General features: G+C 38.3%; 2 protein-coding genes and 1 long non-coding RNA gene across 4 annotated transcripts; all 3 read right to left on the reverse strand.

The window, feature by feature from the left end:
• Positions 1 to 315: 315 nt before the first annotated feature.
• LOC109140109 (uncharacterized) lies at positions 316 to 25,641 on the reverse strand. Its single transcript, XM_027291604.1, has 10 exons — positions 24,746 to 25,641; positions 15,730 to 16,026; positions 15,378 to 15,641; positions 14,979 to 15,068; positions 14,382 to 14,405; positions 9,751 to 10,056; positions 9,386 to 9,670; positions 9,214 to 9,315; positions 8,806 to 8,882; positions 316 to 1,463 (listed from the first exon to the last, which is right to left on the reverse strand). Exons 1-10 carry the CDS (start codon positions 24,801 to 24,803, stop codon positions 1,275 to 1,277), a joined length of 1,692 nt encoding a protein of 563 aa, XP_027147405.1. The 5' UTR covers positions 24,804 to 25,641; the 3' UTR covers positions 316 to 1,274.
• LOC109140116 (CD48 antigen-like) lies at positions 1,459 to 5,889 on the reverse strand. Of its 2 annotated transcripts, XM_019265887.2 has the most exons (5): positions 5,747 to 5,889; positions 3,233 to 3,532; positions 2,868 to 3,152; positions 2,374 to 2,487; positions 1,459 to 2,252 (listed from the first exon to the last, which is right to left on the reverse strand). In XM_019265887.2, exons 1-5 carry the CDS (start codon positions 5,793 to 5,795, stop codon positions 1,972 to 1,974), a joined length of 1,029 nt encoding a protein of 342 aa, XP_019121432.2. In that variant the 5' UTR covers positions 5,796 to 5,889; the 3' UTR covers positions 1,459 to 1,971. The 2 variants fall into 2 exon arrangements, with proteins under 2 accessions (XP_019121432.2, XP_027145818.1); XM_027290017.1 differs by having other exon boundaries at positions 1,459 to 2,487; positions 5,747 to 5,886.
• Positions 20,025 to 21,709, reverse strand: LOC113747963 (uncharacterized). Its single transcript, XR_003464029.1, has 2 exons — positions 20,874 to 21,709; positions 20,025 to 20,440 (listed from the first exon to the last, which is right to left on the reverse strand). It is a non-coding gene; the product is annotated as an uncharacterized LOC113747963 (long non-coding RNA).
• Positions 25,642 to 26,017: the final 376 nt, after the last annotated feature.

Raw genomic sequence — 26,017 nt, forward strand, 5'->3', positions numbered from 1 at the left:
CCTTCTACTTTAAGGTAAGACTGCAGTTGGAACTAAACAAAAACATACACAACAGTCTTGTGGTACGATTAGCTGGGAATAAAGTAACTCTACCTTGTTAACCATTTTAACTGTACTATCAAGTGTACATCCTCCAGGATAATGCAGGTTATAACATGACATAGTCCTTATGTGGCTGTTTATGGGAGGGGTTAGGAGTTGTTTTGAAACAAACTATATTATTATCTGAACTGCATTCAATTCTGCATTTGTCTTTTTGCCATATATCATCGATGCAATGCTCACAAAAGCCTGCACAAAGAACAGAAAACTGACTTTAGGTTTGCATGTTTTTAATAACACATTTATACATCTGTTTTCAGTATAAACATTTACAGTCATGATGGATATGTACAGAGCCACTAGAAAGGAAGTGGTTTTCATTGCAAGAACAAAACTTATATTATCTTAAAATGAAGCAAAACCTGAACTAATACAATACACAGTACAAACAACTGTGTAATTTTTGAGGTAGGGTAGACACAATCTCATGTTTCCTATGTATTTATAACCATGTAGAAATTAACCAAGAGGAGTGTGCATATGAATTATTCTATACAGTCATCTGAACAGAACAAGTCTCAACAAACTGGTCAAGAGGGGCTTCCCTCTAGATTTCACAGAGGAAGTGGAGGAGATGAATCATCATCAACAACTCCTGTCACCTCCTGCATGAGACTGTGGGGCCTTAAACAGCTCCTTCAGCAGCAGACGGCTACTCTCACCATGTAAGAAAGAGCGCTACCACAGGTCCTTCTTTCCAACTGCTTTCAGACTCTTAAACACCAACATGACTTTTTTTCAGGGTCTCTCTCTCTCTCTGGGTTTTCAGAGTTCAGGGAAGGACCTGAAGCAACACTTTTTCACATTTGTTTAAACATTTACAGTCACAATGGATATGTTTAATCCATTGTATACTGCTGCTGTCTACTGTCAGTTTTATGACATAACTGCAATGTACATATTATATATTGCCATTATGTACACATGCACATCTTGCACAGACCTAATATGACACATTTCTATGTGTGGTGTTGTTGTTGTTGTTGTTGTTGTATATACTGTTATTAACAATAACATTACCATCATAGCATCAGTACTATTACCATCATCTTGCCACTCTCTTATTCTCTTATTGACACCTGATCAGTAAGAGAGTCCTGAGTCCTCACCACAAAGGGTTGGGTTTCAGTCCAGCCTGTGGTCCTGTGCTGCATGTCATCCCCTCGCTCTCTCTACTCATTTTCCTGTCTCTTTGCAGCCCTCCCCACAGACCTGTCTATCTGAGCATACAGGCTTTCTGGCAGAGTGTTCCCTCTAGTCTCAGTGGATCCAGAGTGAAGACCCACAAAGCTGTATTCAGTGACTGGAGAAGGACCTGAAGCGTCATTTGTTGGATCAGCTGGTCGGGCTGTAGCTCCCATCTGGAAAACAAACCAGGTGTTACTGTATTAACATGTGAAGTAAACTCACTATGATTAAGAGTGAAACAATCGAGAACCCTGTTCTTCATAACATTACAATGAATATTTATTTTTATCCAACATGCATGAAATGGCTCTATGTTTTTCATTCAGAGCAGAGTAAGCTGTTTGACATGGATGCAACTTAAACACAAGCAAACAAAGAAAGCATTTACATCACCTTGACATCACAGTATTTGGCATTTAGAAAAAGACATTACAAACTGCACTTGTTCCTCCGTCTCTTGATTTAAAATCTAAAAGATTTCTGGTTCTTTTCAAACGTCTTACTTACTACTACAAGGAAAGCATGGCTTTCACTTGAGACTCTTCTGCTCACAATAATCTCAGTATTCACTTTTACCTCAGTACAGTATGACGTCACATGTGTGTCAAAACTCAAAGGGAGAAGAAAAAACATGATCTAATGTAAACTTCATAGTTGCCATATTGTCTCTTTAGATACTGATTAATAATTGAAGTTACACCTTTTGTAATGAAAACTGGCCTTAGAAAAACTAGAATAAAATACAAACAAACACATGGGGAGCATAAGGTCTGGATAGACGGTCATGCCATCAGGTTCATCGAGTCCAAAGCACATTTGAACAAGAGCAAGCAGCACAAGCAGAGACATTTGCAAGCAGCAGGACTCCAGGTCAGAATAAACAACCTCATGAGGACTGTGATCGCCCTGCTGAACAGCCTCAGGAACGGCATATATTGTATTTTCAGTGTTCTCTCTTTCATCTGCAGATCAGTCACAAAAATCACATGTTGATTATATTTTGAATACAGTATAGAGCACAGAATACAAAATTTGGGAGCTTTTACTTTGTAATTCTGTGTTAAAATGCACACTTGGACTTACCTGTTCCTCTCTGTCGAAATTTAAAGACTCCTGCAGTAATGCTGAGAATGACAGCGAGAACCCCGACTGTAGCAGTCACATAGGTGATAACATGGTTCCGTGATGGTTTAAAACCTGAGAAAAGAAAAGATGTGCAACATGGTGGTTTTAATTATACACATATCTTGGTAACAGTAACAGTAAAGAAATAATTTGATAATCAGTTGTTCTATTAATAGAACCCTGATGAGTGGAGCCAAAGGTCACTGAATCCGATCATTTAAATACCAGCTGCCACTTTTAGGCTGGTAGTGATAGTTTGTTCTGTCAGTAAAGATATTAGAGCTGAACAGAAAATCCAACTTCACATCCCTCCCCTGCACACAAAGGTTCTTTCCCAGCTAAGAAAATACTGTTCACAACAGTTTACAGTGAAAGATATCATGTTGAGACAAAAATACATTTTAAACATATTTGTAACAAACCCAATTTATTTATGATTGTTTTTGTCTTACCAACATGTTGAGGGCAGAAATCTTGGATGTTCGTCATGTTTGTGGTCCAGCTGACCTGGTTGCTATGGTTACAGATGATGGAGCCATTCACCAGGTAGACATGGAGAGAAGCACCAGAGGTCGTGACCTCTGATCGCTCTCCTCCCTCCTGACTGCAGGTTTGAGTGTCACATCTCAAAGTGCTGCTGATGTGAGAGTCCTGTGTACTGCAGGTCACAGTGAGGTTACAGGAGTCTGAGCTGTTGGACACAGAGTCCACTGTCAGTCCAACTGGAGACACTGGAGCTGAGGAGGGAGAGTTTGTGTGAGATGTTTTAAAGACATGGCAGCAGAAAGTCTCTCAGTGTTAATGTTAACAGACCTACCTTGAACTGTGACGTTGTATTCCAGTGTTTGTTGTACTTCAGCTATCACTTGTGCTGTATAAACTCCACTGTCTGCCTCTTGTAGATTCTTCAGTTTCACAGAGAAGTTTTTCATAGAAGTCTCAACCCTTCCAGTGTAAGCACCAGAGACTGTTGGTTTGCCTTGATTAAAAAATGTGACTACAATTTTTTCTCTGAATTTCCATGCAACAATACTAAAATCTTCAGGAACATCTTCTGTGACATTCAGAAGCAGATCATCTCCCTTCTTCACAAACACAGGAGTCACAGCACTGGACCCTGTAAAAACAGGAGACACATGATACAATACAAATCACACACAATCAGAATATGTTTTTTTAGTCTGTTATACTGAATGTTATTACTTTTGATTCAACAGACTGAATCATCAGTTTAAAAAAAAATGAAGCACATTCAGTTTTTCATGGTTTATCAAAAGCTGGAAATGTCTTTAAAAATGACTTCAACTGAATGTTGTCGCTGTCATTAATGGTTGGCTTTAAAAGTTACTGACAGACTTATATTTAGAAATGTGTATGATGCACACACACACACACACACACACACACACATGCTTCCGCAGTGGTCAGTGGTTTCGTCTCATTGGTAAGGTGTGAAACTGCGGCAGGTCTTCTCACTCTTCTTCTCACCCACGTCTAAACAGCTTGAGTTTCTTTATTTATGAATGTATCATCTCACTTGGTTGGAAGGAGTTTTCTAGCTTACTAACAGATGTGCTGAAATCCATCCCAGCAAGTTATAAGACAAGAAATTTGACCACCTGAATGTGTGATACTTCACCCAAACTCTTTCTGTTTCACTTATCACCACTGCAATTATCAACCAAATTTTATATAAATGTGTGTATATACCAAAGTACAAGTACTGATTGTGCAGCCATAACCTGATTATTCTTTCTATCATTTTTATTCATCATTCATTTTGAGTTAATCCGAAATACACATCAGCGGAGAGTGATACTTCACCAAACTCTCTGTTTCACTAATTATAAAACCTGATTTCTGTATTTTTATCCATTGGAAACTTTTAGTTTCATTTAATTTCTGTATTTATACATATTTTTATTTTGAGTCTATCCCAACAATACAACACAACAAAAACTGGAACAAAAGGTGTCAGAATAATTAATGCTTTGAAAACAAGAGTCAACCCAGAGAAGAGAATAGATTTCAAAAGCTGAGAAGTTCTTATTTTCATAAATCTGTCATGAATATAAATTGAAAAATACATTGTTGAGCCTTTCATATTCTTTTTATCTTCTGTTTGCTTTTTTCATACTGTAAATAGGAAAAACATAAAATGAGGAAGTTAATTTCCACGTTTTCTAGAGACAGACAAAGAGACCAACAGCTGTGATAGATTTTGAGAAACCCAGTTAAACTAAATTTACCAAGTATTTATTTCTTTGCAAACTGTGACACTTGCGAATGTACGGAAGAAGATTAGGGCCACATAAAAAAATAAAACATTTCTCAGAATTTTGAGATCCCCCACTGTGCGGGGCAGCTGTCACTGAAATGCCGTGGCAGTAATGTTATAAAAACTCATATAACTCATATAGAGAGTGTGTGGTTTTTTTTTTTTTGCATGTCTCGTCCACTTCCCTTATTTGGCCTGTGTTTACTGAGGCTGGTAGGGAGAGATAATTATAAAAGTAGTACAAGGACAAGAGAGACTATCATTTGGATATGAAACATAATGCTCATTACTGAGTAGAAAACCAAAAAAGGAATGTTGTGATATTATCTGTATCAGGTGGGAGGTGGCCGAGACAGCCCATTTCAAAACAATGTATAAGAACCAACTGTTAGAGCTCCTCGAGGAACCTTTTCTCTGTAACTCTTTTGTGTGTTGCACTGTTAAACGCTCCTTCTTGTACAAGAACAATAAATTCAACTTAAACTTTGAACCCTAATTTCAGTATTTTTATTCATTGGAAGCTTTTAGTCTCATTTAATTTCTGTATTATGCATATTGACTTGACTTGACAGCGCGTAGATCAAGCGAGAGAGGGACAGGGGATGACAGAAGGCGGGCCGTTTGCCTTGTCGCTACCAGTCTGAATTACCCTGGAGCATACATGTTTTATTTTGAGTCTATCCCAACAATACAGCACAACACAAACTCTGACAATGGAAGAAAAGGTGTTGGAATAATTAATGATTTGAAAACAAGAGGCAACCCAGAGAAGAGAATATGTTTCAAAAGCGTTTGAGAAGTTCTTATTTTCTTCAATTTGTCAAAAATACAAGAAACTTTTTTTTTTGCCTTTTCAATTCTTTTTATCTTCTGTTTACTTTTTTTATTTCTTTAACATTGTTTTTATTGTTTCTTTTGTTTCATCTGCCTCATGTTCATCTGCACGTGTGATGTTCTTCCTCCCTCACACTCATTTAATGTATTTTACCCTGATGTGCAACTACAAGATTATTAAAGGCTATAGCTGTAAATAGAAAAAATATATGTTTTTACCTTGGAGCAAACAGACCACCAATGTACAGACGAGCAAAATACGTTCCATTCTGGCACGTTATACAGAATGGGGAAGTTAGTTTCCGTGTTCATACAGAAAAGAGAGAGACAGAGACAGAGAGAGAGAGAGAGAGAGCGAGAGAGAGAGATAATACATAAAAGAGGGAAACATCTAGAACAAAAATACATCATATAAAGATAAATTTCCAAAGCAACTACAAATAACCTGGGGTTTAACTAACGCTGGTTACACAAACTGTGACACTTGCGAAAAACACTTCTCCATTTAAAGTAATACATGTATTTTAACTGCACTTAAACTCTGTCTTCCGGCTCTGAAACATCCTCTTTCTCTGAAACCACTCCCTACATTAAAGACTAATTCAAAACACCTGTCTCGAAACTCACTGGCTATCATCTGATGATGATTAAGCCTCTGGCCGTCTGGGGGAGCCAGAGTATAAATGCAGATACATTAAAAAAAAAAGGTTTAAAGTGTGTGTAAAAAGTAAAATTGTCATCCCACTAAAATGTGATGGGTCCATCCTTATACTCCTACCAATGAGTCTATGAGGTTCAGACAGACAACTGGACCCACAGACCAGAGACAGACAGGTGTGGAGAGGCGGTTTATTAAACAGTCCGGGGTCGGTACACAAAAGGCAGTCAGCTCAGGCTGAAGTACAAAAACACGAGGCAGAAGGGAAGTCCAAAAAACAGGCGAGGGTCAAAACCAATGAACAGTGAGATCAGGCAAAGGTACAGAACACTAGGCAAAGACGGGTCAAGGAACACACTGGGTCCAAACACGAGGAAACTAATCACGGGGAAAATGCCAGAAAGCTACTCACAAACAATCTAACAGAGGCACACTGAGAGAAGCAGGCATATATCTATCTATCTATATCTAATCTATATCTATATCTATATCTATATCTATATCTATATCTATATCTATATCTATATCTATATATGAGAGAGGGAAGAGACAGAGAGAGAGAGACGAGAATTACACTTACTCACCAAATGTGGAAAATATAAACAGATCAGAGAGACATAGTTCCAAAATTTTAAAAATAAAGAGGGAAACATCTAGAAACAAATACATTATATAAAGATAAATTGCCAAAGCACGACAAATAACCTGGGGTTTTGAACTACAATGTTACCAAACTGTTCACACTTGCTAAAAAAACACTTCTCCCATTTAAAGTAATACATGTATTTTAACTGCACTTAACTCTGTTGTCGTCCGCCGGAATGAAACATCCTCTTGCTCTCAACCACGCAACCAAGCTTGCACTCCCATTGGCTATTGTCTGATGATAAGTAACCGCGCCGTCTGGGGAGCCAGAGTATAATGCAGAAATACAATAAAAAAAAAGGTGTAAAGTGGTGTGTAAAAAAGTGAAAGTGTCATCACACTAAAATGTATGGGTCCCCTTAGACTCCTACCATGAGTTCTATGAGGTTCAGACAGACAACTGGACACACAGAGCAGACCAGAGGACAGACAGGTGGGAAAAGGGAAGGCGGTTTATTAAACAGTCCGGGTTCGGAAACAACAAAGGCAGCAGCCTCAGGCGTGAAGTAAAAACCGAGGCAGAAGGGAAGTCCAAAAAACAAGGCGAGGGTCAAAACCAATGAACAGTGAGAGCAGTCAGGCAAAGGTAACAGAACACTAGGCAAAGACGGGTCAAGAAACACACAAGCTGGGTCCAAACCACGATGAAATAATCACGGGAAAAGGCCAGAAAGCTACTCACAACAATCTACCAGAGGTCGACTGAGAGAAGCAGGCATATGTATCTAATCTATATCGAATATCTATCTATAGCTATATCTATATCTATAATCTATATCTTATCTATATCGATATATATATATATATAATTATAATATATAAGATATATATATATATATATATATATATATATATAATATATTATAATATATATATATATACACACACACACACCACACACACACGAGGGAGAACTAAGACACCTAAAATAACACAAACAGAAGTGAGGGGAAACCAACAATAAAACAAGGCAGGCAAAAAACAAACTATAGGCCTGACAACATAAACCGACAGCAACTTGTATTTTGACTCATGGTTGAAAAGACCAATTTGTCTCAAACTGCTAAAAAGTATATAGGCTCTAATCTGTTAGCAGCTCTGTATTTTAGGAACAAAAGTCAATAATTCATTTAAAGGTAAACTGCAAAGCTGTTCTGAAAGACCGATCTTCAGCTTTCCTCTTTGAAAACTTGTTAAGATTAATAGCTGGGCTGTCTTCCATGCAGGCCTTTATCATTGGCAGGTGTTCCAGTGCTGCCTTCCTTGAGTTAGACTAGAGAATGGCAATTGATCAGTTTTTATTGATACTGTCAAGTCTTCTGAGATTATCAGTTCCGGGTTTTCAGTCGGCTCTTTTATCATTCCCTATTGATACCTGATCAATAGAGTCCTGTGCCTTCTCTCGACTCAGTTTACCTGTCTCTTGCAGCCCTCCCCACAAGCCTGTCTATCTCAGAATACAGGCTTTCTGGCAGAGGGTTCCCTCTAGTCTCAGTGGGATCCAGGGAGGACACACAAAGCTGTATTCAAGAGCTGGAAGGACTGAAGCATCATTTGTTGGACAGCTGGTCGGGCTGTAGCCCATATGGAAAACAAACGCAGTGTTTGACGTTTAACATGTGAAGTAAACTCACTATGATTAAGAGTGAAACAATCAGAACCCTGGTCCTTCATACATTTGACAATGAATGGAAGAAGAAATGAATGAATGAAGAGTAAGCTGTTTGACATGGATTCAGTGTGCCTAAAAACAAATATAAGCCACAGCGAACTATACCAACTATAATAAAATACAAACAAACACATGGGGAGCATAAGGTCTGGATAGACGGTCATGCCATCAGGTTCATCGAGTCCAACAAGAGCAAGCAGCACAAGCAGAGACGTTTGCAAGCAGCAGGACTCCAGGTCAGCAGATTGATGCAGAACTTAACATAGCAAGAAGTCACAGGTTTATATACAGTGAATAAACAACCTCATGAGGACTGTGATCGCCCTGCTGGAGAGTCTCAGGAACGGCATATATTGTATTTTCAGTGTTCTCTCTTTTATCTGCAGATCAGTCACAAAAATCACATGTTGATTTCATTTTGCATTTCATTTACGTTACTTGAGCTGCACAGACATTGAGTCCAGATGTTTGTGTGTTTTGGTAATGGAATAATTTGAAAGATGAAATCATAACATAAAGAAATTTACATCTAGAGGTTTTAAGATATATACAGATGTTTGGTACAAAAATTTGTTCTAATAGATTTTGTTGGTTATATAATTCTACCTAATAACATAAAGGGGGGATTATGGGTATGGCAGATAATGAACTTTGCTAGAAAAGAATTTTGGAGATTTTACTTTTTAAGTTTCTGATAAAACTCAGACTTACTTTTTCTTCTCTGTCGAAGATGACGATGTCCTGCAAAGATGACAAAACCAGCAACCACAACCGCAAAGGTAAAAACATAGATGTATAGTGATGGTTGAGAACCTGGAAAAAAAGCCAGTTTAGAAACTGATGCCCTGAAGAAATAATTTGTTATAATAATGTTTTGTCTTACCAGCATGTTGAGGGCAGAAATCTTGGATGTCCGTCATGTTTTTGGTCCAGCTGACCTGGTTGCTATGGTTACAGATGATGGAGTCAGTCTCCAGGTAGACATGGAGAGAAGCACCAGAGGTCGTGACCTCTGATCGCTCTCCTCCCTCCTGACTGCAGGTTTGAGTGTCACATCTCAAAGTGCTGCTGATGTGAGAGTCCTGTGTACTGCAGGTCACAGTGAGGTTACAGGAGTCTGAGCTGTTGGACACAGAGTCCACTGTCAGTCCAACTGGAGACACTGGAGCTGAGGAGGGAGAGTTTGTGTGAGATGTTTTAAAGACATGGCAGCAGAAAGTCTCTCAGTGTTAATGTTAACAGACCTACCTTGAACTGTGACGTTGTATTCAACCAGTGTTTGTTCTTTTTGACCTGTCACTCGTGCAGTGTAAACTCCACTGTCTGCCTCTTGTAGATTCTTCAATTTCACAGAGAATTTTTTCACCAAAAACTCAACCCTTCCAGTGTAAGCATCAGAGACTTTTGGTTTGCCTTGATTAAAAAATGTGACTAAAATATTTTCTCTGATTTTCCATGCAACAATACTAAAATCTTCAGGAACATCATCTTCTGTGACATTCAGAAGCAGATCATCTCCCTTCTTCACAAACACAGGAGTCACAGCACTGGACCCTGTAAAAACAGGAGACACATGATACAATACAAATCACACACAATGTTATTTTTCTTCTACTGAATGTATGTAATGTAACGTATACTGAATGTTATTCCTTTTCATATAATTGAACACACCGATTTGTCAGTTCAAAGGGAAGTGTGAAGTACCTTCAGTTTATCAAGAGCTGGAAAACGCTTTTCCAACTTTGTCTCTTGACACAGCTTACCTCAGGATAGAAACATTTAACAGGTGAAACTACAGTGAGCTCAAAGTAGGCATTTATTTATGGGGTGCCGTTTGTAAAGCGTCTCGCTCTGAAAATAACAGCAACATTTTGTCACATTTAGCTAAAAACAATGTTTAAAAAACTTTTGAGAGTCACTTTTTTGCACATTTAGAACAATATTTGTGAACTTAGAGATATTTTAAATATTTAAATCCAAATGTTAAATGTAAAATCTAAATGCTAAATCTAAATCTAAATGTTAAATCTAAATCTAAATGTTAAATCTAAATGTTAAATATAAAATATAAATCTAAATGTTGGAAGCTAAATGTTAATATATACATCTAAAAATGTTTAAATATAAATCTAAATGTTGAAGAACTAAATGTTAATTAAAAAAGAAAATCTAATGTTAAGTATTTATAATCTCAATGTGAACATAAATCTAAAATTCGACATTATAAAGCTAAATATCCATTTACATCTAAAATGGTTGACATCGAATCTCAACTGTTACCTGACATCTACATCATCACTGTTGAAGCCAAATGTTCCTATCACATCTAATCTCACGAGTGCCGACGAACTGTTATACACATCTTGTGTCTCAAATGTTGCCACCACGGTGGACTCCAAAAATATCACAACCAGTTTTTTAAACATTGTTTTTAGCTAAATGTGACAAAATGTTGCTGTTATTTTCAGAGCGAGACGCTTTACAAACGGCACCCCATATTTATTGGCCCTAGGCATGTGTCCTAGTGCAGTCAACGAATCGCACACACACCACCAATAACTAAATGAACGCAATCACACAATAGAGATGGACAAATCATTCAACATCAGATCTTGGGTTTGCAGTGCCTTGAAAGAGTGTTCATACACCTTGAACTTTTGTTCAAGGTGTATGAACTTTTTTGAAGCATTTGTGAACAGCAAGTCCTGCCACAGATGCTCAATGGGATTTAGGTCTGGCCTTTGTCTGGGCTATTCTAACACACGCTGTTCACAAGTCGACTCATTGCTGATGACGATCTGTGTAGTACTTCCTGTTTGAAACCTCACTGTGGCCAGGTACTGTTGAGCGATTGTTGGGTGTTGTCTAAGTCTCATGATGTCAAAATGTGAACAGCATGATGAAGAGGTCTGTTTAAATACAAACTGTCATTGAACCAAAACATTTATTGCTCAGTTCATGGATCAGACAAGTTGGACATGGTGCATTCAAAAGTTTAGAGATGGTCAAATTAAGTTCATGTCACACCGCGGTGAAGTCAAGCTGGGTGTTTGTTCTGTCCATGTCTTGTCATTTCCTGTTTTATTTTGAAAGGTAACTCTCCTCTCGTTTCAGGTCACTTCCCCTTCCTCATGTGCACCAGTCTGATTGTCTTCTCTGATTCCCGATTGTGTCCACCTGTTCCCCATTACCTCCATGTGTCATATAGTCTGCATCTCTCAGTGATTTTGATTTGTATGTTTCATAGTTCAGCTTAGGTTTTTCTAGTCCTAGATTTTCAGTTCAGCCTTTTGTTTTTCCTTCTAAGGAGTGATTTTCAGTTCAGCATTTCTTTTATTAGATTAGGTTGTCCTCCAGCTGAAGCATCTTTTGTTTGAGTTAGTCTTTTCATAGTCATAGATAGTTTGAGTTGTTTTTCCTCCGGCTGGAGTGATTATTATTTGGATACGTTTCATAGCCCTGTTATTGTTACCACTTTGTAAGAGGTGAACCTTGCAGCCATTTATTAAAGCCTGCTGTCTTCATACCGTCTCTGCGCCTGAGTCCTGTGTCCAAATCTGGTTCTTGACAGTTCACCTGTAAAGGCTATAGTGCTTTATAGTGCACTCATAGGTCAGTTAATGTTAGTAGAATTATTGTCTTTTAATGTTCAGCACTGAAAACAAAGATTTTTTTGTATTTTATTCTGAAAAACAGGCGATTTTATTTTTTAAGATTAGGAAGCTGAGCTCCTGTTGTCAGTAAGAAGATAATTTTCTTCTTCCACACCCAGTGATGACATTACAAAGCACTTTTGGACCGCTTTAAGGCTGTTTCTTTGAGTCTACACAAAGAAACAGGACATATTTACTGAATGAAATCACTTTATGTTTCCTCTGACGTTCTTTGAAATCAGTCCCTCTTCTCCATCATTGCTGCATTTGGTAATAACATTTAATCAGACAGCGTTCTTAACCTACCTGGTGCCTCTATGCAGACCAGCAGTCCCAGTATCACAAAGATAGACATTATATAGATTCTGTCTGGTTGTCTTGCAGGACTTCAATGATGTGTGTCTGTTCTGTTCTTGTTCTAACAGATATACCACAGCGATAGACTCGCTTCTCCTGTTAAAACCAACCAACGTATTTTTGTCTCGGTTCCGTGAAATGTCTTTCATTTTCATAGTGTGATATTTAACACCTCTCACCTACACCACATGCAGGGACGTCACTAGGTTTAAGAAACTGGGGTGGCTTGGCCCATAGAGGAGAAAAGTTATTCCGCGCTATGCGCGCGCCAAAACTTTTTTCAGAGCACCAATTAAAGCTTTATTAATTACATGGAACTTTTTCTGCTGTTAGCTAAGTGTTACTACCAGCAGTGATGAATGCTTACTTTCTTGAAAAAGGCTCTAATGTCCATCCTTCACCCATGCGTTCGCGCTCTGCTCTTGCCGCTGTGAGGTTCGGCTCTGTGTACTTCAGAGGTAAACACGCAAGCGGCAGTGAGCAGGGTCGCATGGAAAACATGGACTGGAATTTCAGTGATGTGGGCGTTCTCTATATGAAAAAGTGGAATGGATTGTATAATGACGCACTGAAGGGGCTCTCTCTACCGTACCCGATGAAATGAGATTTATGATCATATTTAAGTGAATAATGACAGTTTATATGATTATTGGTTTAAACTCATATTCTGTATTGCATAAATAGGCATTTTTTTGTGAAAAAAAAATAAAAATAAAACACCACCAAATTATTTAGGGGGGCTTGAGAATATTTTCGGGTAAAATAGGCCTAGTGACGCCACTGACCACATGTGTGGTAGGTTTCTACTAAAGACAGTGTGTGACAAAGAAAAAGCATGCAGTAGTAGCAGTAGTAGTATTCATTCTGCCCCGGGAAACATGACTAAAAGAATTGGAAAAACAGGCTTAAACAAAGAAATTCTAATATAATATAAAATATAAATCATGAAGCAACAAAATATGAGTTATAATATTCAGCAGGTTTGCATCAAAAATCAGTGAGCGCTGAAACAAGTCTGTACCATCAATAAGTTTACTTTGTCGTCTCCAATATTCTCTGTTATCCCCACAGCAGCTTTAAAACATGTGTTAACGTTACAGTGAGACTAACATAAATGTTACATAAAATCTCCTGCCATCAGTCTCCTGCTGTGTTAATACAGCACCTCATATACCTTGCAGGACCATACTGTTACCTTCTTTGGTGCAGAATACTATGCTGAACCCAGTCAATAAACATAAAATATGATATGTACATTAAAAATAGGGGTTTGGGAACCAATTATAAAGGAAATAGTTATAGCTAGACACGATAACAGAATGTCCAGTGTGTCCTGTCTTGCCAGCAGGTTTGTGGATCCCTCTGGCCCGAGCCAGAACACACTATTACTGTCCATCGTGTACATGTCATGGTTTAGCTCTATACATATACTGTATCAACGTTTTCCAGCTCTGTGCTTTGCTGTTTTTTTTCTTCTTGGCTGCTCTGTTAACCTGAGCATAAACAGTCTCTGGATTTTGGTTTTTGTGTGAAGTGGATTCTGCAGGTCCGGTGTGAGGTGAGAAGGACCTGCAGCATCTTCTGTAGGATTCTGATTCAGAGGGCGTGTCCGATCGATGTCCTAGAAATAAATCAAATGACCTTGTCAGGAAATTATTATATTTGCCACTTATACTGTATATATCTAAACCTGCTGCTCAAAGAAAACTCGACCAGCATATTTAAAAATATATCATGGTGCATCTGGAAGTTGTTCACTTCCAGACACTGGACCACAAGGAAGCAGCACAAAGAGAAGCAGAGTGGGTGAAAAGTTTAGAGACTTTATATTAAAATCAAAAACTTGCTGCTTACCTGAGGAAATTCATGTTCTGGTTTTCTGTAGTAAATCTGTAAGATAATTACAAAAAACAAAAACATTGTTCATCAGCTTAAATTTTGCTCCTCTTTTGCAAAGTGTCAGCTTTATTACAAATTCTAAATCCTTGTGGTTTATTTGACTTTGATTTAATATTTCTTTTGTCTGAATACGATCAAATTTAAACATATTTAATCCACAAAATATCAAAATCAGCCATGTGTAATTGTAAATACAGAAAATGAATAAGCAAAGTCGCCTTTGTGGTATTAAAGCCCCCAAGTTCCCGCAAATAATATTGAGTCATATTTGTGTTTATAAGCAAAAGGCACAGATCTGACTTGGTGTCATCTGATGACGTTCAAAATAAAATGTTCTGGATGGACTACAAACAAGTATTTCAGAGAGTGAGTGTGGGGTGGGCACGACATGACAAAATAAAAGATGAATTACTCCAAAAAAATAATGATCTAAAGTGACAAAGAAGAGGTTTAACATCTGCTCTATATTGTTTCTATGTAATTCCAACAATAATGACAATTTTAAATATATTAATTACATTGATCTAGTATTGTTATTGTGCTTTAAAGCGTGCTGGGACTTACATTTTATGATAAGGGAAGAGCAAATCACGACGACAGTCCCAATGACAGCCAAACGGATTCCAGTGGCAGTCCAATTCACGTGTGAGGTAACTGTAAAGAAACCAAAGAACAAGGTCAGAAATCTTCACGTCAGGTTTGCAGTTTTTTAGTTTTACAAACATTTTTGAAGCGACCTGAACTGTCCTGGAAGCAGAAATCATCTGTCTGAGCTTAACCTCAGGAGATTTTCTGACCTGTGAGAGAATGTTGACTTGGTGATATATCTACATGTCGGGTGTTTCCACATGACAATGACAATTACAAAACTGTTATGTTTAATTATGTTATGTTATGTTATGTTATGTTATGATTATTCCTAACCTGTCAAACTTTGTTTGTTATAATGTCTTTTTATCTTACCTGGAGGTGGCTCACAAACTTTTGATTTAATCTCCTTCTTGTGTTCCCAGCTCACGTGGTTGCTATGGTTACAGATGATGAAACCTTCGTCCAGGTACACGTCGATAGAGGAAGGATCTGTTGTGGCGTCTGATCTCTCCCGACTGCAGGTTTTGTTGTCACATCTAAAAGTGCTGCTGATGCGAGAGTCCACTGTACTGCAGGTCACAGTGATGTTAGGTGCAGAGCTGCAGTTCACCGTCAGATTAACTGCAGACACTGGATCTGGAAGAAAAAGAAGAAAAAAAATCAGGTGTGAAGGGTTTGGAAACAGAGTACTGCTGCGTATCAACGTTTAAAATGTTAAACTTACCCTGAACTGTCACCTTGTATTCAGCTACAGTTCTGTCTTTTGCAGCAGAAATCACTGCATTGTACATTCCACTGTCTTTCTGTTGTACATTCTTCAAGAGTAAAGAGTAATTTCCCAAAGATTCTGCTCCTTCTTTATAAGTTTTTGGTTTATTATTGCCAGATACTTTTACAATATTTATAGCACCATTGTGTCTCCATATAAAATCACTGTCATCATCTAGAGTAACAGGTTCCTTGACATCCAGAAGTAAATCCTTTCCTGTCTGCACAAACACAGGAGTCACAGTGCTGCTACCTGCAAAAAAAAAAAAAACAGATATCAAAATCATCTGTATATTTAAAGCAGTTATAATCAACATCCATCTATTATCTGTAACTGATTATCCTCATCAGGGTCACAGTTGATTGATGGCTGGAGCCTATCCCAGCTGAGAGGCGGGGTACAACCTGGACAAGTCACCAGCTCATCACAGAGAGACACATAGAGACAGACAACCATTCACTCTTATTCACACCTACGGCCAATTTAGAGTCTCCAAAAGCATTTTGTTTATTATCAGATATTTTTACAATATTTATAGCGCCATTGTGTTTCCACGTAAAAATACTGTCATTATTTAGAGTAACAGCTTCTTTGACATCCTGAAGTAAATCCGTTCCTGTCCACACAATCACCGGAGTCACAGATACAGATACAGAACACATATTCTATATGCAATAACTACAGGAGAAATACTCCATTCAGTCATCTAAATTCTACAGTCAAATTAACATTTCAATCTAACAACTCATTTGAATGTGTCGTACTAAATTTACTTTGGTTATTTGTAGGTAATACTTTGTGATTTGTCTTTATAGGGTAAAAAAAAAAAGAAAGGCTTTTTCAGTAGAATCGCAAGCTGGAGTGAACTCATAACTAATTAAAGCTTTGGAGAAGATTGTGGGTTTCATGATCAGATTCCACTGTTACATCTATGAAAACATATATTGTGTATGGACACACACACAGCATGTTTTAAATAAAGACTGTCAAAAAATGCACTGAGCAAAAGAATTAAGTTTGTGTGCAGCAGTTTGGTTTTCTCAAGTTGTTTTCCTGCATCTTTTTTTTCTGTGCATTTGTAAAAAGTTGTACACGCTGTTAGAAAATGCTCTGATGCACAAACTCACACATGATGACAAATGATTTCCTTTCATTTTCCCCAATTGTTTTGAGCGCTTTATGTATCGTTGTTTTCAATAAGCGTAAACTATAATGGTCTTAACCTGGCAAAATAAGGTCATTTTGATTTAACAACTTTAGAGGAAGTCACCTGACCCTCTGTGTCACACACTAAGACCATATTTATATTTAAAACCCTGATCTTATATTTATTGCCATGGCTCGCTGAAAGCCACGGCCCAGGGCTATTGAGAAAACTGAGGTCACATCAGCAGTAAAATTAGCACTTGGATGATATTTTATAGTTTAACTTGGCTGCATACGTCTGACTTACTGCTCACATATCCAGTTATAGCAATAGCGATTCAAAAATGCAAAAATGCAAACTTTGTTTTTGATCTAACCAGAAAAATCCACACCAAAAATATAAATAAAATAATGCTCTTACCTTTTGTTTCACATAAATCCAGCAGAAAAAAGGCAAAGACAAGTACGACGGCACCCATTCTGCATAACACACTACTTAAGGAAGTGCTGAGGCAGTATCAAGCGGACTCTGCAGCCTCATCTTCCAGGAAATGTCTCTACTCTGGGAGGCCCGCTATGAGGTGTAGGTGCAACACAAGCATGCACAAGCATGCATGGTGCTCGTGTGGTGCATGTGACTTCTGACAAACTCTGCATGTCTTGTATGGTCCTAACCACACATTTTTTGAGGGGGTCGTTCTCCACCAATACTGAGAAAATACCAATCTGCCCTTCACTATCAGTTTACATCTGTCAGCTTTAGCTGCAGTTCATCAGACCCTGCTGTTAAGTTTTGGTTTTGTGTCTGGCTAAAGGCTGGCAATGGGTTACAGGCACAAGTGGTGAGTTGTAACAGTCATTATTGCACTCGGGTTGAAGCAATGTGATTGCAACAAGTGCGACGTTGGTCTTCAGTTAAACCGTGAGAAAAAACATTCAAGACTCACTGCAGGTATGCAGAAATCTATAGTATATTGAAAAACTGGAGCTGAACCCTGGCAGAGGGTAAGAAGCCAGTTAAGATACCCAAATCCCAGGAGGAAGCATGGTCAGAGAATAAACTCAGAAGCAAAACTTTCCTGCAAGTCTCACCCAAATACCTGACTAGTGAAGGAATAGGGTTCACAGGGAAAGCTGGATGGAGGGATTGGAGGAGCCACATGTGGAGGTGGTGGTGTAGAAGAACCCTGTGGATCCACTGATGAAGCTGGAGACCTGGGTGAAAACCTTGGGTGGATAGAACTTATGTCTCTGCATGGGCCATGTTGGCCAGATTATTTTTTTATGTTTTGTGCAGAGATTAGAATGAACACAAAAAGCAGATGGTGGTAGCTGAAGGCTGGTTGGCATCGCAGGTGAAGTAAGGCAACCAGATCTGATGGTTCAATGTAGAACACTGGCTGAAGGAAGCAAGGCACACTGAAGATGGACTGCTATGGGACAGTACAGTTGTGCCTAGAGACCAGAACAACAGCCGTGCAAAAGCACAGAGGACAAAACCAGACACAAACCACAACAGCAAAACAAAAATAATCACAACACCTACTCCCGTTTTACTGCACGGTACAGCTGGTTGACAAAGTATAACTCACTGATTGAGACATGGCAAAGCATACAGTTCAAATGAACGAGTCTCACGCTGCTGAGCCTCGTTGTTTAGTTTGTCAACCAGAATAAAATAGGTGGTGATGAAACAGAACAGCTTCATTAAATCACCTTTTAGAGAGAATTTGTCTCATTTGTTCTGCACTTAAAAGACAATTTCTGAAACCTCTAGTTTAAATGCAGACTTAAGACTTAGTAGTTAATACTACTCCAACTACACAGGGCCGTTTCTTGCTATATGCAGACTATACATGCATGCATAGGGCCCCACCGTCACCAGGGGGCCCCCCAAGCTTCAAGTTCAGCCTCAATGAATTTTGGGACATTTAAACGTACCTGTCTTTGTTTGTAGACATCGCGTGTCGGCGGCGGAGGGAGATAATGGAAACATAAGACTGTCATCATACAGATCATGAACACAAAGAACAATAATTATGTTGCATTTTAAAGGAACAATATGTAACTGTGCAACATGATCGCACTAGATCATGTTGCACAGTTACATATTGTTCCCTTTAAACTGCAGCATAAGATTTATTCTTATTGTTGGTTTGTTTTCATTGTTTGCACGTTAAAATAGATGCCACTGGTTTCTTGATTTTTTATTCAAGGTGATAGCTTTTACTTGTGGTTGTACATACCACAATCAGGGGTTGCAGTGTTACATGTTAATGTTTCTTACTGCGTGAAACATCAGTATTAAAATGTAACGGACTGTTGCACCGTCACAGATCATCTGAAAAGGTTAGGAATCTCTCCCTTATTGTTTGTGACAAAATAGGGGGCCCCAAATAGCATCTTGCACAGGGCCCCGAAAACAGCTAGAAACGGCCCTGCAACTACAAATGAAAACCAGAACACTTCCGGAGCCAACTTGACACCTCGCTTACAGATTAGAGATTAAACAATAAAACCAGAACAGCATTTAACCACAACACATTTATTTCCAGTCAGTCGGACAAAAACAACAAAGACTTTCAGCAATGAAAACAGAGAACCAGCATTTCAAACAACTCAAAACTATAAATGTGCCAATACAACCATACACAATATGTTTAGAAAACATACTAACATGAACATACACACATCGAACATACATATTGTAAAATGAGATCAATGATACAAGAAGTCGTTCCAACTAAGCAATCTGATTGGTCACCTCCTCATTCAAAATATTACTCCACCATCTCCACATTGGCATACCCTGAATATAACATATGACATGCAAATAAATATCATTAAGTATACCTGAGGTTAACTTTCTGTAATGAATATCCCGTTACAGTACATTGCCCCATAAATACAGAACCCTGACCGCATCACTGTCGTGCCAATAATGACAGTAAAGCACACTGTCTCAAGTAATATTGTTTCAATGAAGACATGCAGCCACAATAACTTTGAGAATAAATAAATATTAATATCACATTAAAACACAATAACTTTGAGAATAAATAAATATTAATATCACATTAAAACCCTCATTTTTCAACATACTGTACGCGGTCTTGGACCGTTTGTGTTTAGTCTTAAATCATAAAATATGATATGTACATTAAAAATAGGGATTTAAGTCTTTGGGAACCAATTTCAGGTTAAGAAAATATTCATACCTAGATACGATAACAGAATGTCCAGCGTATTAGAGTATTACTGTCCATCGTGTACATGTCATGGTTTAGCTCTATGTATATACTGTATGAACGTTTTCCAGCTCAGTGCTTTGGTTCTGAGGGGATCTGTTCTTCTTCTTGGCTGCTCTGTTAACCTGAGCATACACAGTCTCTGGATTTTGGTTTTTGTGTGAAGTGGATTCTGCAGGTCCGGTGTGAAATTGTACCAAGCAGTAGGTCGAGTTTGGACCTGCAGCATCTTCTGTAGGATTCTGATTCAGAGGGCGTGTCTGATTGTTGTCCTGGAAATAAATCAAATGACCTTGTTAGGAAAATATTATATTTGCCACTTATACTGTATATATCCAAACCTGCTGCTCAAAGAAAACTCGACCAGCATGTTTAGATATATATCATGGTGCATCTGGAAGTTGTTCAGCTCACAGCAAGACATTGGAAGACAAGGAAGCGGCACAAAGAGTAGCAGAGTGGGTGAAGCAGTTGCAAGATGGAGGGAATTCAGATGGGCTGCAACGTTATTGGCTTAGTTATTGGCTGGACAGTGCATTAAGGAGGCTGGATTTCTGTTTAACTTGAACACAGAGCTTTTGTATTAAGTATTTTGTTATTTCTGAAAATTGGACCTTCATTGAACTCCGTGAAATTCTGTTCCTCGGTTGAATTGGCAAAGTTTGGAGAATTAAGTTCAAAACACACAAAAAACTTGCCGCTTACCTGAGGAACGTCATATACTGTATTTCCGTTGTTTTTCTTTTTTTTGTCTGTAGGTCAATCATGAAAAAACAAAACAAAAACTGTTGAAAAAAAATTGCTGATTTGCTTAAATTCTACATTTACCTTTTAACCGCATTGATTTGTTTTTAAAGGGGTACATTTCGCTCTTCTCTTCTGCAAAGCATCAACTTTATTTTTTGTGAAATTATCTTTGAAATACAAGATAAGCCGCAATATATCCACGGTTTTAGAAATGCTTACTTTATATTTTATGTATTAATTTACATTTAGTTCTTTTATGTCTATAAATACTATTTTTTACAGCCTTCACACTGCCAGTATATCATTTTCAGTGGGAACATATTGTAAATTCCTTTGCTTTATTTGACTTTGAATCACTCGTGTAATTGTAAATAAAGAAAAGTAGTAAGAAAAGTGACCTTATGGGTATTTATGATCTCTTTTCGACGGTAGCTACAGCTCAGAGGATGAAATACTGTTTTTCTGTGTTTGTATGTAAAACTCACACGTTTTAACATAACCAGGGGAGAGGAACAAAAGTTGAATGAACCTGATTTATTTAGTAACAATAAAACAAGAGTGCTCTAAGGTTGGTAAGACTATCGTGAGTCAGGTTCAACAACTAGTCTATATTGTCAGGTCAGTTTTATTCTCTCAACTTTACCTCATGGGGCAAAATATTAATTAATCATTGTGATGTTGCCTAAATAAACCTGGATGAGGGGTATGTTCTGCTGAGGTACTGGATTTCTATGTAAGTGCAACAGTTATGAAGATTCAAATTATATTGTTATTGTGCTTAAAAATATGCTGGGACTTACATATTATGAAAAGGAAACCGCAAATCACAATGGGAGCCAGGACAGCCGCAGGGACTGCAGTCTGAATCAGACACAAAGCTCCATCATGAACTGTGAAGAAAGAAACCAAAGAACTGGATCAAAAACACACACTTCACATCAAGTTTGCAGTTTTAGTTTTACAAATGTTTTTTAGAAAAGCCAACAAGCCTTCATGAGGCTGATGTTTCAGATTAAAAGAAGCAGATAAAATAAATGTAATTTGAGCATTGAGCAATCAGTTTGTTTTTTATTGTGGTTAATCTGAATCAATCGTCCTGAAATGTTATGATTAATCATAACCTGTCAAACTGTATTTGTTTGTTATAATATTTTTAATCTTACCTGGAGGTGGCTCACAGACAGATTTAATCTCCTTCTTTTGTTCCGAGCTCACGTGGTTGCTATGGTTACAGATGATGAAACCTTCGTCCAGGTACACGTCGATAGAGGAAGGATCTGTTGTGGCGTCTGATCTCTCCCGACTGCAGGTTTTGTTGTCACATCTAAAAGTGCTGCTGATGCGAGAGTCCACTGTACTGCAGGTCACAGTGATGTTAGGTGCAGAGCTGCAGTTCACCGTCAGATTAACTGCAGACACTGGATCTGGAAGAAAAAGAGAAAAAAAAATCAGGTGTGAAGGGTTTGGAAACAGAGTACTGCTGAGTATCAACATTTAAAATGTTAAACTTACCCTGAACTGTCACCTTGTATTCAGCTACAGTTCTGTCTTCTGCAGCAGAAATCACTGCCTTGTATGTTCCACTGTCTTTCTGTTGTACATTCTTCAAGAGTAAAGAGTAATTTCCCAAAGATTCTGCTCCTTCTTTATAAATTTTTGGTTTATTATTACCAGATACTTTTACAATATTTATAGTGCCATTGTGTCTCCATATAAAATCACTGTCATCATCTAGAGTAACAGGTTCCTTGACATCCAGAAGTAAATCCATTCCTGTCTGCACAAACACAGGAGTCACAGTGCTGCTACCTGCAAAAAAAAAAAAAAACAGATATCAAAATCATCTGTATATTTAAAGCAGTTATAATCAACATCCATCTATTATCTGTAACTGATTATCCTCATCAGGGTCACAGTTGATTGATGGCTGGAGCCTATCCCAGCTGAGAGGCGGGGTACAACCTGGACAAGTCACCAGCTCATCACAGAGAGACACATAGAGACAGACAACCATTTACACTCTTATTCACACCTACGGCCAATTTAGAGTCTCTCTGATCGCTCTCAAACTCCCACTAAAGGCAGCTGTTTTCACCAAGAAAAGCACTGAAAACGTACTGTATGCTACCTGCTCAGCATCAAACAGCAGCTGATGATGAAAATGATGAAACATTTAGCAGCTAAAGACCTGAATTAATATTGGGATTAGATTTGTACACAAACACAACTCCAACTAAATGCTAATGTTGCTGAATATACTGTATGTGTGTAAATAGGCAGCTGTCCTCATATCAACAACAAGTTAATACAGTAATATGTCAGTGCAGGACGAAGTATAAAGGTATAAAAAAGTAATTTTAGGGAAGAACAACTTCTGCTTTGACGAAGCAATGGGGATCTTATGAAATTATTTCTGTTACTTTATGGTGGTTATCAATGTCCTGACATGACATCCTGTTATGCAGAATACTAATCACACTGTTTACTGTGTGTCCTAATAGTTTTTGATACACATTCTATATGCAATAATAACAGGGGGAATACTAATTAACATTTTACTCTGACAACTCTGTAGTACTGTGTGCAAAATGTGCACACAAGAGGCTTTAAATAAAGAATAAAGAAATGTACTATGCAAAAAAAAAGGAAGTGGTTTTCAGAGTTCTGTGGAAAATGCTTCTCGTTTTCTTTTTTCTTTTTTTTTTTGCTGTGCATTGCAACAGCTATTTTCTCACAAAGTGTAATATGAGACCTTTGTATGTGCCGTAACACAACGTTCCTACCCACAAACTCACGCTACGCGCAAGACTTTTTTCAAACACACAAACTATAGTGGTCCACACAGTACTCATGATCATAAAAGTTCAGTTTTAATATATGTACCCAAGACTTCAAGGAAAACAGTATTGATACCGAACGGATTAACCTGGTGAAACAAAGTTAATTTATTTGACTTAAACGACTTGTACTGCACAAATTCTTGTTGATGTATGATTTTTCCAACATGCACATCTTGTGTGTTTAGCTGAATTTTCTCAGTGGTTGGTCAGCGTCCCAGTATCACCTGACCCACTGGGCCACACATTACCAGACTTCATTTACACTCATATCCGGATAAAAATCCACTCACACTTGCATTGTTTCATTGCCATAGCTTGCTGAAGGCCACGGCCCAGGGATATTAAGTCCACTGAGGTCACATCAGCTGTATCTTTTTTAGGTCTTTGAGAAAGAGTTTACATCCTACTGTTAAAAACTAGCACTTGGGCGACATTCTGATCTAACCTGGTTACAGATGTTTGAATTGCCGCCTACATGTCTGATTCGTTGAAATGAAGCAGCCCAATATAAAAACAGCTTCATCTTAAGATCAAGAACAAGTATCTAAAAGTTTGACAGATGTTAAACAGGCTAGTGTTGTAGTGAAGACCAACTAAACCGAGACCAAATCATGACAAAGACCGGAGTGTATCGAGACCGAGACAAGACACGGACCTTGAGAGGTTGAGACCAAGTCAAGCTTATCGAGATCTTGAGTAGTACAACACTGATACAGGTTAAAATGTTTTTAAATCTGTATGCATCCCTAAGGGGTGAGGTAACTTAACATAGCTGTATATCTCAAATATATTTCTAAAATTGTACAGTTTTAGATTTTATTAGCAGCATTAATTACATCATTTAAAGATTATCTCTGGTGAAATATTGAGTTTTTGTTTAAACTATTATTAAATAGTGAAACAGGACAAAAAAAGTTTTTGTTTAAACTATTATTAAATAGTGAAACAGGACAAAAAAAATTGGGAATATCAATAAAATAATGCTCTTACCTTTTGTTTCACATAAATCCAGCAGAAAAACAGCAAAGAGAAGTACGACGGCACCCATCCTGCACAATGTGCTACATGAAGGAGGAAGTGCAGAGGCTATTTGTCAAGCGCACTCGGAAATTCTGTCTGGGATGAACCACTATGAGTTTTGTGTTGTAAGAGTTTCTATGAAACGTTTTTTTGAGGCGAAACCATGTAGATTCACAAAAATCACATGCTGCACTACAAGGACTGTATCACCCAAACAAAATCCAATTACTACACTGGTTTAATCTGTTCACATGAAGGTAATACCAAATCACCAAATCAAAGTCATCCACCTGTCAGCTGGACCCAGTACCCCACAGTTCTAGTAAAAGCCCGTCTTCCTTCTCTGGTCCCTCTCATCTCTGCCATCATCCACTCCTCTCTCACCACTGGAACTGTTCCTACCCCATTCAAAACTGCTGCAATAACCCCAATTCTAAAAAAAAAACCTAGCGCTAACCCCACCAACTTCAATAATTTACGTCCAATCTCCAATCTGCCTTTCATTTCCAAAATCCTCAAGAAAACAGTCGCAACTCAACGCTCATCTATCCATCAACAACCTGTATGAACAGTTCCAATCTGGTTTCTGCTCCCTCCATAGTACAGAAATGGCCCTCATTAAAATCATTCTGGTTTACTCTCAACCTCATCCTCCTTGGCCTGACTGCAGCATTTGACACCATCTGTCACACCACCCTCATCAATAGACGTTCTTTCAATTGGTATCACTCAGACTCCTCTAAACTGGTTCAAATCTTACCTGTCATGCTGCACCCAGTTCATTCTGCTTAAAACTTTCACATGTCAGCCTTAATCTGTCACTTCAGGTGTGCCCCAGATTTCCACTGCTACGCGGATGACACCCAGCTCTACCTCGCCAGCAAACCTACCTCCAACCTCCCGCCCTCCTCCCTTACTTGACAGACATAAAATCCTTGTTCACCTCAAATCTACTTAAACTGAACAGTGACAAAACTGAGGTTCTCCTCATTGGCACCAAAACCGACAGTTTCTCTATTGACATCAACAATTGCTCCAGTTCCCCCTCCGGTCAAATCCCGAATAAACTACAACATCCTTCTACTCACATTCAAAGCCATCCATAACCTCGTACCACCATATCTCTCGGATCTTCTCCATGTTGCTGCTCCCCCCTCGCTCCCTCAGATCTTCCTCCTGACTGCCAACTCCGCCCGTCTCATCACCAGCTCTGGAACCCCGTCATAAGGAACATCAACTCAC

Source organism: Larimichthys crocea, chromosome II (assembly GCF_000972845.2).
Source record: "Larimichthys crocea isolate SSNF chromosome II, L_crocea_2.0, whole genome shotgun sequence".
In the NCBI taxonomy this organism is placed as follows: Eukaryota; Metazoa; Chordata; class Actinopteri; family Sciaenidae; genus Larimichthys; species Larimichthys crocea.

What these genes read in the sequence shown, in the direction of transcription:
- LOC109140116 (XM_019265887.2), bottom strand. Translation starts at nt 5,795, where the DNA reads ATGGAACGTATTTTGCTCGTCTGTACATTGGTGGTCTGTTTGCTCCAA. An exon ending in ATACAACGTCACAGTTCAAG is followed by an intron (nt 3,153 to 3,232) that starts GTAGGTCTGTTA and finishes CTCCCTCCTCAG; the next exon opens with CTCCAGTGTCTCCAGTTGGA. An exon ending in TTTCTGCCCTCAACATGTTG is followed by an intron (nt 2,488 to 2,867) that starts GTAAGACAAAAA and finishes TTCTTTTCTCAG; the next exon opens with GTTTTAAACCATCACGGAAC.
- LOC109140109 (XM_027291604.1), bottom strand. Translation starts at nt 24,803, where the DNA reads ATGGGTGCCGTCGTACTTCTCTTTGCTGTTTTTCTGCTGGATTTATGT. An exon ending in CTCTTCCCTTATCATAAAAT is followed by an intron (nt 14,406 to 14,978) that starts GTAAGTCCCAGC and finishes ATTATCTTACAG; the next exon opens with ATTTACTACAGAAAACCAGA. An exon ending in ACTACAGAAAACCAGAACAT is followed by an intron (nt 10,057 to 14,381) that starts GAATTTCCTCAG and finishes CTGTTTTTACAG; the next exon opens with GGTCCAGTGCTGTGACTCCT.